We start from the raw sequence: 15,122 nt of genomic DNA, 5'->3' as shown, positions 1-15,122 counted from the left end.
CAGAAGAGATTTTTAATGGAAGGGTTGCCAGTGTCGTAGGACATTTTGAATGGCAATTTCTTCAAGACAAGTTGAGTTTGATGCAGGGATATTGGAGAAAATGAAGGAGACCTGTCTTCCCAGATGTGGGTGTGAAGATGTGTGTATTTGGAGCCCCAGTCCAGATGGGAATTTCACTGTTAAATCAGCATGGGAGCAGATCAAAAGGAAAAAGACGATTGTTGCATGGGAGCCACTGGTTTGGTATAAGAAGCTGTAGCCTTTCATAGCTATCTTTGGATGGAGGCTAATGCATGAGAAGCTGCCTACTGATTGTGATGTTATGAAACGAGGTGTGAATATGGTGTTTAGATGTGAGTTGTGTAGATCTTCTATTGATGATATGGAGCATGTATATGTGCACTATCCATTTGCAGGGGAGATATGGAAGAATGCATGCAATTGGTTTTTTATCCCTTGGCAAGTTCTTGACCCCCTGGAAAATTTTATGAAGTGGTGGAAAAGGAAAATAAAGATGGTTGCAGTGAAAAAGGTGTGGGTAGTTTCTCTTATAGCACCAGCTGAGCATATTTGGAGAGAGAGAGAGAGAGAGAGAAATGCCCGTCGGCATGATAATCGGCAGAGAAGCCTTGGTATGTTCTACATATGACACAGAAGGACATAAGGGAGACCATTCTTAATGCAAAAAATGTAGTGCATTCGGTCTCTGATGTTCTTAGCTACAGGAGATTGGGCCTGAATATTATTTGCACTAGAACAAAGCATCCCTTGGAGGTTTTCTGGTGTAAACCACCAATTGGATGGGTAAAGCTAAATTTTGATGGAAGTTCTTTAGGGATTTATTTGTTTCTACGAGAAATCAAATAAAAAATTAAGTAAATATTTTACTTTTACATTGTTCAAAAGAAAATATGGAAATTGTGATAGTGTTAGAAGTGCAATAACTCCAACAGTTCATTCAGCCTTTTTTCATGGGCCCCACTTGGTGGAGCTCGGATAAGTTCTTTTAATACTATTTGATGAGGTCCATCGCAAGAACCCAAGCTTCAAGGTGGAGAGGTCCTTCCCAAATTCATATTCCCAATAGTTATACATACCGGATCAATGTGGGACTTAAGCCCTAATTCATGACTATGGAGCACACTCACTATATCACTTGAAAATGAAATTTCATTGTCAAAGAAATTGGTTTTATCAATAAAGGGCCCACAAACTCAGGGAGATGAGAGAAAATATCAGGAAGAAAAAAATAGTCTTAATTATTTGAAAGGACATAGAAAATAATCCTCATTGTCTATTGACCTAGGTATATGTTTCCCTAAATTTTAAAGTTTTTTAAAAGGAAACCATGGGCAATTTTGAGAGATAATGTTGTTGCCTCAGTGAGTGTCTTGAAAGAAAGAGGCAATTTCCTTTCACACATAGTTAAGGAATAATCCTTTACCCATGGGTTTGGGTGTCTTAGGATTAATATTGGGAATTAGTTTGGAGTGCAGTAGTGAATTCTCCGTAATAGAAGTAGAATAATAATGACCTTTAGATAGGTAGACATTTTCTTCACCAGTTAGTGGAAAACATTTTCCTCGAATCAATATGTACACCAAGGGAGTGATGCTACTGGTGCTGGAATCACGTGAATCGATTTTGAGATTATCTGTTGAGGAGGTGGTTCCCTACACCATTTCAGGGACTGTACTACTATTGAGTATGCTCTTTAATTATATGCCATTGGATGCTTCTAAGTTTATATCTTACAATCCCCAAAAGCCATCTAGTGGTGTTGACCCTAGGGACTATATGATCCTTAGAGAGAATTCGTTTCATACTTTCCATTTATAAAATCCATTAAATCTTCTAATTATGTAGATTGGCTGTGAAAGTAAAGTTAGAGAAGGGGTTTCTCTGTTAAACGGTTCATACAACCTGCCCAGTGGCAGTATATGTGATACTGGCTGGTTCTAATTTTAGCTATTCCTTTTCTGTGGATATAATCAGATTTAACAATCCAAAAAGGGAAAATTCCATGGTTTGTTCTTCAGCGATAGATGCACATCAAACCATACTTAGAGACGTAACATGGAAAATCACTCATAATTTCAGAGAGGGAAACTCAGTGGTTGATTATCTCGCTAGAAAAGTAGCTAAAGAGAAGTGGTCGTCATAGTAAGGGATGAAGCTTCTATGCCTTATTGTAGGTTTTATTAGTGGGCGACTTGGGGTCCTGCAGATGGCTATGTCAAAGCTGAGATCATCTGCTTGCACTGAATTTGGTGATTGCACTTTATTTTTTGATAAAATTATCTTTCTAACACAGAGAGAGAGAGAGAGAGAGAGAGAGAGAGAGAGATTGGCTCAAAGACCATTTTCCTTTTTTCTTTTTTTTTTGGACTTAATTTGGTTATGTTAAACTAATTAATTAAGTAAATTATTTATAAATTGAAAATATTTTACCAAAATGTTTCTTTTACATGGTTTCTTCTTCAAAAAAAAAAAAAAGTGGAGACTTAGTAATGGCATCCCTTTCCGGGAGGGCATAGGCATAGTAAGGGCACACTACCTAACTGAGGATGGTGCATGAAAAACTTGTTTTCATATCACCTAACGGTTTTAATACATGAACTTTAAGGTGGAGAGACTATTCCTAAGGTCATAAGCTCAACAATTGAATAGTACCAGGTTGTTGTAAGACCAAGCCGCCCCCCCCCCCTCTTCCCCTCCCCAATTCATGACTAGGGAATGTGCTTACTACATCACTTACTAATGAAGTTTTTCATAATCAACTTGGTAGGCTAAGGTGATTGCTTTTGGCAAAGTAATTTCCAAAAGCCGGCTGGTTCACATAAAAGACAATATTAAGGAGAAACCATGCAAGTCGGCTGGTTAGCTGAAACTGAAGTTGTCTTTTGGGATTTATTTGTTTCTATGAAAAATCAAATAAAAAATTAAGTAAATATTTTACTTTTACATTGTTTCTTCTTTAAAAGAAAATATGGAAATTGTGATAGCGCTAGAAGAGCAAGAACTCCAACAGTTCATTCAGCCTTTTTTCATGGGCCCCACTTGGTGGAGCACAGATAAGTTGTTTTAATACTATTTGATGAGTTCCATCGCTAGAACCCAAGCTTCAAGGTGGAGAGGTCCTTCCCAAATTCATGTTCTCAATAGTTGTACATACCAGATCAATGTAGGACTTAAGCCCTAATTCATGACTATGGAGCGCACTCACTATATCACTTGAAAATGAAATTTCATTGTCAAAGAAATTGGTTTTATCAATAAAGGGCCCACAAACTCAAGGAGATGGGAGAAAATATCAGGAAGAAAAAAATAGTCTTAATTATTTGAAAGGACATAGAAAATAATACTTATTGTGTCTATCGACCTAGGTATATGTTTCCCTAAATTTTAAAGTTTTTTAAAAGGAAACCATGGTGCAATTTTGAGAGATAATGTTGTTGCCTTAATGATTGTGTTGAAAGAAAGTGACAATTTCCTTTCACACACAGTTAAGGAATAATCCTTTGCCCATGGGTTTGGGTGCCTTGGGATTAATATTGGGAATAGTTGGGAGTGCAGTAGTGAATTCTCCATACTAGAGGTAGAATAATAATGACCTTTGGATGGATAGACATTTTCTTCACCAGTTAGAGGAAAACATTTTCCATATATTCACTTGACTCTACCCTGGATTATCTTCAACTGGAACCAAACAGTTTAGTAATTGCAGAATCATGATAATACAAATCAAGCACGCCCTAAGGGTTTCTTTTTTTATTGTTCTAGATTCCAAACAAGGGACTTGTCCAATGTAGACTGCTTTCAAGGTGGTTCCCTATAGCATTTCAAGTACTGTACTACTGTTGAGTATGCTCTTTCATTATATGCCATTGGATGCTTCTAAGATTATATCTTATAATCCCCAAAAGCCATCTGTTGGTGTTGACCCTAGGGACTATATGATCCTTAGAGAGAATTCATTTCATACTTTTCATTTATAAAATTCACTAAATCTTCTAATTATGTAGATTGGCTGTGAAAGTAAAGTTAGAGAAGGGGTTTCTCTGTTAAACGGTTCATACAACCTGCCCAGTGGCAGTATATGGCATATTGGCTGGTTCTAATTTTGGTAACGTTTTACAGATTTAAAGGGATCCTTATCTTATTGATAAGATTTTCCTTCTCATAGGGAGACCTTCATAATATAAATAACCAACCCATTTGAGTTTCAGATATAGAACAGAGTTGAATCAAACATAAGACAATCCTTGTCTTTCTTCTCCTCTCATGTCTTTTTCTTTCTTGTCATTCTATTTCTTGCCAAGGCTGATGCTGATATCGTCAATGAAACCTGTCAAAAAGCTTCTCAGGTTGACAAGTACTTCCAATATGACTTGTGCGTTGCTGCTCTTAGACAAGATCCCAAGAGCCACAATGCAGATCTCCTAGGGCTAGCAATCATCTCACTAAATTTAATCAGAGACAATGCAACAAAGATTCTTTTACGCATTAAGGAGCTCTTGAATGATAAAAAATCCAATCCAAATCTGAAGGATTGCTTGGAGCATTGTAGGTTGTCTTACTCTTTCGCGGAGCTTGATACAATATATGCAATTGAATCCTTCAAATCTAAGGATTACAAGAAAGCTTATGCCAATGTGCGTGTCGCGTTGGCCGATGCTTTAGCTTGTGAAAAGGCATTTAGAAATAGTGGCCTAAAATCGGTTTTGATATCAGAGTATAATTCTTGCTACCAGTTCAATCTAATTGCGCTGGACATCACCTCTCTATTGATATGACTGTTAATGTGGTTCTTATAAATAATAATAGATAGTCCAAAGTTATCTTTATTTGTTTCAATGACCTATGATGCGGAACGGGCTCTTTTTTTTTTTCATGTGAAAATGAAATCTACTAATAAGGATAACCATGTGTACAAGCTAAAGCTTCAGACGTACAAAGTCCATAAAGCCAAGGAATGAAATGTGGCTGTTCTGTCCTACACATGACAGATGGCACCTTCCTAGCCAGGGCATCTTGTAGCCCTTAGAATACAAAAGAAAGAGATGGAGATAAAATAAGGCATACTCTGTCTAATATCTAGAACCGGCACTGAGACCTCCAATGGGGGAATCTTGATGGGTCAAAATTAAAATTGATGCCTGTTGTCTAGGTAATCTAGGGCATTCAGTTGTTGGTGGTGTTCTGCGAAATCATTTGGGAGCTCCTTTGCAGCTTTTGTGATTTATGACGGCATTGCCTCTACTTATTGGGCAGTTTTTTTCCCCCCCTTAAGGGATAAAGATTGCTATGAGCCTGAATCTGGATTCTATCCGGGTTGAAAGAGACTCTCAGTGAGTGATCCTTTGTATTATGATTTATGAATGGTCATATTCCATGCTATTTCAATCATCGATGGCTTTTCTATAAAAGCAATTTAGATCGAATTCATTGAAAACCTCTCATAGTTATTGTGAAGTCGATTCGATTCCCAATGGTTTAGCAAAGTATACAACAGCGATGAGACCTTCAACAACATCTTGGTGCCTCATCAGTTTTCTTTGGAGAACTTAAAGTAGGAAGCAGAAAAATCCACTTTTGCATTTTGCTTTTTGCTTTTTGCTTTTTGCTTTTTGCTTTTTGCTTTTCTTTGGTAGTGTAATTGGTGTGGGGATCAATGTGTGCAACCAAGCCAATGGGAGTGATGCTACAAGCAAAATCTCCTAAAAAGGGGTCTATAAGAAATTTTTGATTTGAAATGCACGAAATTTTAAGGCAGTCGTAAGGATTTCTTTTGGTTTTCGTAGATTCCAAACAAGGGATCTGTTTGGTAAACCACTTTCAAGGTGTCCGGCATAGCATTTCAGGATTCAAGTACTGTGGAGTATGCTCCATAATTATATATCGTTTGATGCTTCTAAGATGGGTCCGTTAGATTTTGTTTCCAGAAACGGTTTTTCTGTTTCTCTATGCTCAAAAATGGAAAAACACCTCAAAAACCATTTGATTTTTCTATTTCTTTTCACTTGTTTTTGAAAACAAAAATAGAAATGTATGCCTATTTTTATGTCTGGAAACAGGAATGGAGAAACAAATTAGACTTATTTTTCCGTTTCTAGAAACAAGTGTGAGAACAAAAATTGTGAAAAACCTGATACTTCACTCAACTTATCTAAACCCCAACCCACTATTGAAACTTCCCGCTATCCAGATGTGGCGATTCTAACCAAGTTATACAAAGCTCACAGTTTTGAAAGTTCATCTCCATGAAGCATATCTGCAACTCTTACGTCATGCCTTCACTCATGAGCTGCATACCTACAACGGCTTGCCTTCACTCATGTCTTGAACTCGGCTACACTGTTAAAAATGTTTCAGAAAATAAAAAAATCAAACATCTTTTTGTAATTTCAAAAATCGATTTTTAGCATTGCTGTTTCTGTTATTTCTAGACACAGAAACAGGAGAAACAAAATCAAATGGACCCTATGCTTTTTGGGGTGAACTCTTTATATACTTCTTCAGAAAAAAAAATAAATAAATAAATAAATAACTCTTTTTATACTTTCATTTATATAACCCATTAAATCTTCAAGCCCTCTAGTAATTTTGCCCCAAATGTCAACTAACAGAATAGTTATTTATGTTTAATCCATTACCCAAAAAAAACCTCTTTTAAACCAGTCATGGGAACCTGAACCTGTCCAATGCGACGTCTCCACCATCTCATATAGTCATCGCTTCCAGTTACCCGTCTTTAGGCCTGAAGGGTGGCTGGCGTTAGGGGGAAGATTGGAATGAGAGGCATATGATACTTTTCTAAGGCAAACAATCTGGATAAATCTGGATATATCGATAGCATACCCAGCCTTTTCTTCTTTTCCCTAACAATAATGAGAAAAGATCCCTACCCAAGTCATGTGCTCCTACGTCCACAGACATAGAGGCAGTAAAATGACCACCTTACCCTCGCCCATTGTATATCCAATACACTCCATTGCCCCCATGCGAGCACAGGGGCACGTGACCGGGTTGCTCTCTCTCTCTCTCTCTCTCTCTCTCTCTCAAGACAACAGTGAGAATATCCACACATAAAGGAGGAGAGGTTGAGGAGGAATTCAAGAACGTCATAAACCGTTATGGGAACAATAAATATAACATTGCAGACACAACTCCAAAAAATTCTCTAGTTTTACATACAACCGGATCCCCCTTCCACTTCCCTTTCCCTTTCCCTTTCCCTTTCTCCTTTCAAGAAAATAAATATTTCATGGCATAAAAATTGGTCTGTTGAAAACCCTTCTGATAGGTGTTTCCCATTTTCACATGGGAGAGGTAACAACCACTTCCTTCTTAACAATCAAGCATAGCAGCTAGTCCCATTCGCAAGGTTGCACTTACTCTTGCCTCCATGGGAAATTAGTTATCTTTGTGTTGCTACAGAATCAGACCTAGCGATCCTCTCGATAATCTGGGTTTTCTTTCAAGATGACAAAGCCCTCCAAGATGGGGGAAAGTGGAATATATCTGCAAAAACCAATTGTCATTAGTTCATAGTGAACCAAAGAATTAGTGTAAACAGCAAAGCATCCCATAATGGGAACAAAGGTTATATAGGATTATTTACTTCTCAGTTGCCAGTTCGGCTCTATCACCAGCAGCCAATAGCACAGGTGTCGAGTGTGTTTGGAATCCAGTTATGGTCTTGGGCCGACCAGCTTGGCCAACCACATCTACTGCTTGACCCACCCGAACAGGCACCGACAGAGGTTTCAAGTTCTCATCCACAGTCAACAACATTCGAGGCTGCTCATCAAAACCACCAACAAAAACTTTCAGATAACAATAAACATCCACAAACGTAACACAATTTATATGAAATTATGAACTAAGTAAACAAAAGAAATCCAGTTGAGGATGGACCTGCATTGCCAATACAAGGAAGTAAAGAACATAGTGATATTTTCCTAAGATGATTGATTTCATGTCCAGACAGGCATGCAACAAGGTAACTAATCCGGCTAGGGCCGTCCTGGGCAAACATAAGAAACAAATTAAGGTGTGTAAATGGTACCAAGATTTCCTTGCAAAAATAAAGCAAAAGGGCCGACATACGGTGACAGCAGGAACCGATCAGAATGGTATGGAGCCAGAGTTAGTAAACCCTTCCCCAGATGCACAAGGCCTTGAGCTATTCGCACCTGCAAAACGAAAAAAACCAAATATTTAATACTAGCTATTTACAAGAGACCAACAGAAAGAAAGGGCAAAAGGAAATTATGAATCCAAGCTTACACAGAAGAGGAGACTGGCTTCTTTGTAATAATAGCTTGAAAGATTCCGAAGCATGCCTGCTATCCGAGCGTTGTTGGTACCCGCACCTATCAAACCTAAAGAGATGATGGCAGCCTGTAGAAACCCAAGAATACAATTTAGACTGCAATAAAATAAAATAAAATAAAATAAAAAATCATATTTCAAGCATCAGCAAAAGGACATACCATTGCAACTTCTGAATCTGTGTCATGGCTGAGTCTGCTTAATGTGTCCATAACATTGACCTGGTCAGGAACACAAATTCAGATATTTTGCAATAACAAAAATTTAACATTCCTGAGATTATACGGAGTTAAAAATCAATTATCTAACAAAACCAATGGGCCCCAGCTTGGTGGCCACCTTTTTCAGTCGAGTATCCTGAGACAACAAAATAAGTACAACCACAGGATTCATACTTATGCAGGACCGATCCAAAATTGGTCCTATTTTGATATCTACTGGGTATGGGCTCTTAATTCTTTTGAGTTTAATTTGTATTGAGCTGAATTATAAGGCCCAAAAATGGGGGCCTAAAGGGGTTAAAAATAGATATTTCAATTAGTGGTGGGCCCATTAGAAAAACAGTTTAGGATTTATCTAGTAGTAGTTGTTATAAGGATCTTGCGGGACCTATTCTTTAGCTACCATAAAGGATAGTCTCGTTAAGCAAGTAAATCTAGAAGACTCCCAGATATTACGAGGCTTTTAATTTTTTTAATCATTTTGGGGATCTTTAGAGAAGTCTCTCTGACAGGCTGTCATTCTTCTTCTTTGGAAAGCACTCTTGCTCTCTCCTCCCTTGTTTCCTTTACCATCAATGACCTTTTTCTCCCTATATTTTTCTCCCTCAGTTTCTACCTTGTTCCCTCACCCCTCGCAAGCTGCTGAAATCAGCATACCATCAAGCCTTTTCGGCCCTGGTTTATCAGGAAACAATTCAAGTTTGGTGGACCTGTGGAGGAGCCGATCCAATATCTGATTCTAAATTGGAATCTGACTGGCGGGCTGCATCACATACCTTGGGGTTGGAAATGCATAGAGACCTAGAGCCAAAGGAACTGCCCGACGGATATTTTGCTCTCCATACTGCAGCAAATGCTCTAGGGATCGAATAGCCATCTCAAGACCCAGCTCTTCAGCCATTGCTACCATGGCAATCCCAAGAACAGCAGGTCCCTGGTGGGTCTCACCCTTTTCAAGATGCTGAGCGCATTGCCCCAACAGATGTTGTACCTGTATGAAGAAAGAAAGTTAAAGCCTTCAACAACCAGACAAAATCTGACTGCTATCAGACAGGCAGAAAATGGAGACCTTAAGCACATTTCCTGTTCCGGCATAGGCACAAGACAGCAGTGTCATGTCACAATATTTTCTGATCTTTTCGTTAAAAGTTTTGGAAACTTCCGAAGTGGCCTCAACACTTTCCTGTCAGACACCAAAAGTCCCAAGCAACACAATTAAATTGACAAAAGAACTGCAACCGTACTAGCACTATAGAAACAGATTACAATTTTGTTGGTCTTTAGGAGACTACAGCATCATGCAATTACCAAAAACAAGCTATAATTTATGAACTCAGTTACCTGCTTCCCAAGGTATAGAAGACCAAGGCCTAGAGGCAGAAGCCGAGTAAGGGGCTCACCCAGTTCAGACTCACGATCCATCAAGGCAAAGATGATGGCCTGGGCAACCTCTTCATTGCATGAACCCACATAGATCAAGCCCAGCGAGATTGCGGTAAAGGCAACCACATCAAGAGGAGCTTTTGCATCTCCCAAAATTGGAGATAGTTTCTTCCGTATCTGGCATTACAAGAAATCAATCAGGCATAAAAAGGAAGAGAATACCATTCAGAAATAGAGCAATGATATATAATGCATGCACTACATCAACCAAAGTCTCTCTAATTCAATCAATAGTTTGAAGAGCAAACAAAACAACACCCAACCATCTAACATAATTTAGTTTCCAGTAGTACATAACCCACTCACTAATAGACAGAGTGGCACTATATCTTTGGATCATATTTACAAGACAAATCCCATTTAAGCGATTCACAAGTCATCAGAAGATAAGATTTCACTCATCTATTGGATTGGCTCAGAATGTATACTTGCTCAAATAACAAAAGAATCCTTGAAGGGAGGGAGGTAATTCACCTGCTCATTCTGGGCACCTGCATAAGAAAGGCCAAGGCCCATAATGGCACCAATTCGGACGGTTGAATCTTCTTTACCGATGTAATCACCTAAAAGTGCCAATGCCTGGAGGAAGAAATCACATTAGATCTCAGGAAAAACCTGATGATCAACTATAATTTTAACATGTATACAAACTATTGAAGTGACGTACAGGATCACAGTCATTCTTGATACCGCAGTTGACAATCCCAACTCCTAATAACGCACCTGCAATGACATGGTTGTCATTGCTGTGGAAATATTTGTCGATTTGTGCTAGTCCTGAGTCAACATCCCATAACAGGATCATACCCTACAACCAAGAAAAAAATAAGAATCTCAGACAGAAGACGGTGAGCCCAAAAAATGAACAGAAAACAAGAGAAGAAACATACCAGGCTTGCAGCAGCACTGGCCTTCCCATGTTCCTTATTCTTGAAAAGCCAGCTTCCAGTAGAACCACCACTTGAAGCTTCCGAAGGGACAGTCATCAACTTATCCTGCAGGACAGAGAAAAATTAAGAATGGAGAATGAGAACACAGCATAAGAAGCTTGGACTCCAAAATGCCAATGTTACCTGACCGAACCCTGCATTAACAAATGCATTTACAAATGTAGCCGCTAAGTTCTGCCTTGCAGAGTCAACACTTGCACCAGCACTTGCCCGTCCATCAATCAAGTGCACCTAAGAAAATCAAAGTAAATTAGCAAATAATATTCACTAAGTTTATATCTGTGAGTGTGAACAAGTACATATGTGTCTACATGCAAGGGGACCTCCCAAAAGAGATATCCTGCGTAAGAGAGTACAACTACGCAATGTTTGATATTTCAGTCAAAATTACTGAAATTTCGCAAAAAAAAATTGGTTCCAACAAAGGTCAAAACAAAACCAAGTACAATACCTGGTTCTTACCAAGTTTTGATTATGCAAAATTTCAATCATCTTTTGGTTTTCGGCATCATTTGGGTCAAAACCCTTTGTTTAAAATGTATGATTCAATCGAAGTTTGACCTTTTATTTCAACTCCAAAGTCTGAAACTTCCTAGAAAATCTCAGTTTTTGTGATTTTTCGCCAATATCACTCCTGTATCTTTGTAATGAAACGATGTATAATATTTAATAATTACCAAATGGTTTCTAATTTTATGTTTATTCATTCCTAATGCATATTTTAATTGTTTTAATTGAATATGCGTATTTTGGGGTCCGAAGCTAAACTACCATTACTATCTAAGGGTTCTACTACGTTTAGAGGGGCCTAAAATAGGGTTTCTCAGAAGTTTCGGGATGCAGCCGAACCTAACAGGTTTTGCTCAAAACTTTGTAAAAGCAAACCGAACCTGAAACTTCAAACCTAGCAGTAAAGCATTGTCGCTTTTAGCTTTAGACAACTTTGATCATTAACTTTCAAAGTGTGGGTACATTCTAGTCAATTAGGAAATTCTTGAGCTCTACTTAGAAACAAATGGGTTTGACCAACCCACCAACCCATATAAATAAAAAATAGAAAAGTCAAAACAAATAATGATCGATCTTAATTTATGTTTAATAAGACTTATTAATTGTTAAACATTTTAGTGGGTCATTCAGGATGCTTTGGCGGGTTTGGGCTAGTGCTGAAGTTTTATGCTAGTCCATTGTCATTGGGACTTATGCCTGAGCTCAAGAGATTTAATGATCAGGCCATCAGGGTGGTGGACAAAACCAAAAACTATCAGATAATTAAAGGGACTGGTTCTTGCAAAATTTTATATATGAATTTTAAAAATACTTTTTTGATACATCAATAAATTCTAATATATGAATAAATAAAGCGATACGTTGAGCACATAGATAGCAAGAGGACAATTAAGAAAAACTGGCAGTCCATTGCATTTGGGACCTATGCACCAGCTTAGGAGATTTAATGATCAGGGTGGTAGGTCCAAACCTAAAAGACTATGAGATAAAGTACATTTGCAAAATTTTCTCCTTTCCTTCTCTCTTTTAACGAAGCAATAAAGTTTAGGTTAAAAAGAAACCTAAACACGATTGTGTCTCTAATGACTAAATACAGGCCCGGTGTGCAGACAAAGAAAATGTGGCTTCCCCCCCCCCATCCCATGCGCAAAAGATGCGTCCGCATGGCCTTCCTTTGTTATGTGCGCTGGTGTAGGGGCCATGAAAGTTGGTAGTGTTCTCTTGCCCTAAATTTTTGTACTTTTTTTACAATACATTCTAAGTAAAATGAACACTACCCAATGGTGTTGCATAAGGCTAGACATATGGGGAAGTGGAACCAGGCTGTGAGAAGAGCCAATGCCCAGGCTCCACTTCTCCATGTATTTGGGCATACGCAACACTGTCGGGTAGCGTTCTTTCTCCCCAAATTCTAATTGATGAAGAAATAAAGCAAACATTGAGCATATAGATAGCGAGGGAGCAATGAGAGGCCAAAACAATGGCAAGATTAAGAAAAACTGGCAATTGGGTGCCTACTACAGCCTATCAGTTTGCAATGAGATCCCGGTTGAGCATTTAAGCTAGAAGCAATGTTCAAAATTTTGGTCGAAAACTCTTTCACTAAATAGTTTGGTTTCGACAAAGGTTGAAAAGAAATCAGGTGCGACACCTGAGTCTTACCACATTTCGGTCAAAATGCGAGATTCATGTTTCGGTCAAACCCTTTATATAAAATGTTGGTGTATGATGTCTTGTATTCCGTCGCAGTTTAATCCAGGGAGTACTGGTGTAGCACCTAGACAGGCAGGACGACAGTCCCCCTAGTCAGTTAGCAGGTCGTGGGGGTTGCAAGGGGCAGGAGGCCCCCCTGCATAGCAGGGGGTGTAGGGGGGCACAGCCCCCCGCTCAAATTTTTTATTTGAGGGCAATTGTGTACTTTCCGGATTAGGGTTTTTTCACTATATATTTGTAGCGAGGTTTCTTTCTCTATAATGCAAGTAATACTGAGAGGTATGAGGACGAGCGCTGTAACCCTATTCTCCATTGATAGTGAAGCAGGATCTCATCTCACCGGGAACGTAAGCAACCTTGCCAAACCTCGTAAAATCCGTGTGCATTGTTTGTTTTGTTTTTCCATTATCTTCTGCATCGTTTTAGGGTTGCGTTTCTACATAAAATGCATGATTTCAATCAAAATCTCACAATTTCAATCAAAATCTCAACAATGTTTCGAGTTTCGGTATTGCTTAGCTAGGTTCGACTACAAAGAGGGAAACTCCCTAGAGAACCTCAATTTTAGTGATTTTTTGTCAAATCATTCTCATATCCTTGTGATGAACCATATATAGCATTTGATAGTTATGAAATGGTTTCTAATTTTATGTTTATTCATTCCTAAAGCATATTTTTGTCGTTTTAATTGAATTGTGTGTTCTAGTACTAAATTTTGTGTATACACTATTGTACAGTATACACTACCAACCTAGGGTCTAAAGCCAACTACCATTTTGGGTATTTTTTTTTTACAATCTATGGGATCTACTATGTTTTAAAGGGCCTAACCCAGGATTTTCGACAAGTTTCAGGAACTAATTTGGCCATTTGGACCTTGAAACCATCAATCGAAACCAATTGGTCAAAATTTCACGGTTTCGCAAAATACTTCAGTTTCAAAACCAAAACATTGAACCTTGGCTAAAAGAACCAAGTTGGGGCAGTAGGAAAAAGAAACCTCAAAGATCATTAGCAGCAGAATAGATTAAAGACATCAACTTAATGCAATTTGAAGGCAAGGAGCTCCAAAAACAGAATTGAATGCAAATAACTGAAACTTGGCTGAGAAAATGAAGAAACACATGCAACATTTATGATGGATGGTGAAATAAAGCAGAAAGTAGTTTCAATATTATGTAAATATTATTAATACCTTATAGATATCCTCCGGAGATTTTGGCTCCATCACCTCTATATCACGGGCAAGAGTGAGATAACCTTCACTTAGCTTGGTGTTATAGATAATTTCCTGCAATGCCTCCCTCTCATCTTCATCTGCAGTTATCTCCTCATCAATTTCGAATGTAGCACCCTGCATTGTGCATTTTTGTTCTAAGTATCCAAAACTTACTTATAAAACAGACAGGAGTTTAACTTCTATTTACATGATGGTAAATAAATAAATAAAAAAGAATTACTACAACTATACAAATAATCTATTGAGCTGGTCTGTTCTTATCCACATACCCATTGCTCTCATTTTCCTCAATGGAGATCCCAAGACAAACAAATTATTGCAAAAAACCCAAACCAAAAGACTTAAAATCCAAGAGCACAAGGCTACTGTAAGCTGAACAAAAGATAGAAGAGAGAGAAGATGAAACAAGGTAAGCCTACTCCAGCCCAATGTAGAACATGAACTATACAAAACTTCACAATTGGGATATAATAGTAAATAATAAAAACAGTGATAGGAAAGATGAACTGAAAGAAATTCAGGACTTACATGTCGAGCAATAATGTAACAGAATTGTTTCCTTTGGAGTAGATCATCACAAGATGTAAACACCTGCTTCACATACTGCCAAAAAACACAACATATAAAAACTGCATTGCCTGAAAATGGCCTTTCTTGGGATATGCTAGCACAAAGTCCTTTTTTTTTTTTTTTTTTTTTTTTTTTTTT

The 15,122-nt window shown here is 38.1% G+C and overlaps 1 protein-coding gene across 1 annotated transcript in view; it reads right to left on the bottom strand.

Moving 5' to 3' along the window:
- Positions 1–7,103: 7,103 nt before the first annotated feature.
- LOC122081948 (26S proteasome non-ATPase regulatory subunit 2 homolog A-like) overlaps positions 7,104–15,122 on the bottom strand; it is a 19,611-nt gene continuing 11,592 nt past the window's right edge. The window contains 16 exon segments of the mRNA XM_042649379.1: positions 7,104–7,524; positions 7,625–7,803; positions 7,921–8,029; positions 8,113–8,198; positions 8,293–8,406; positions 8,499–8,558; positions 9,335–9,357; positions 9,360–9,549; positions 9,628–9,741; positions 9,900–10,118; positions 10,476–10,580; positions 10,669–10,809; positions 10,892–10,996; positions 11,075–11,182; positions 14,370–14,528; positions 14,943–15,017. Of these exon segments, the coding sequence (XP_042505313.1) occupies positions 7,449–7,524; positions 7,625–7,803; positions 7,921–8,029; positions 8,113–8,198; positions 8,293–8,406; positions 8,499–8,558; positions 9,335–9,357; positions 9,360–9,549; positions 9,628–9,741; positions 9,900–10,118; positions 10,476–10,580; positions 10,669–10,809; positions 10,892–10,996; positions 11,075–11,182; positions 14,370–14,528; positions 14,943–15,017 (1,863 nt within the window). The 3' untranslated portion in view covers positions 7,104–7,448.

This window comes from Macadamia integrifolia, chromosome 6 (assembly GCF_013358625.1).
Source record: "Macadamia integrifolia cultivar HAES 741 chromosome 6, SCU_Mint_v3, whole genome shotgun sequence".
Lineage (NCBI taxonomy): Eukaryota > Viridiplantae > Streptophyta > Magnoliopsida > Proteales > Proteaceae > Macadamia > Macadamia integrifolia.
The sequence above is the reverse complement of the archived record's forward strand: the minus strand, read 5'-3'. Positions and strand labels throughout refer to the sequence as shown.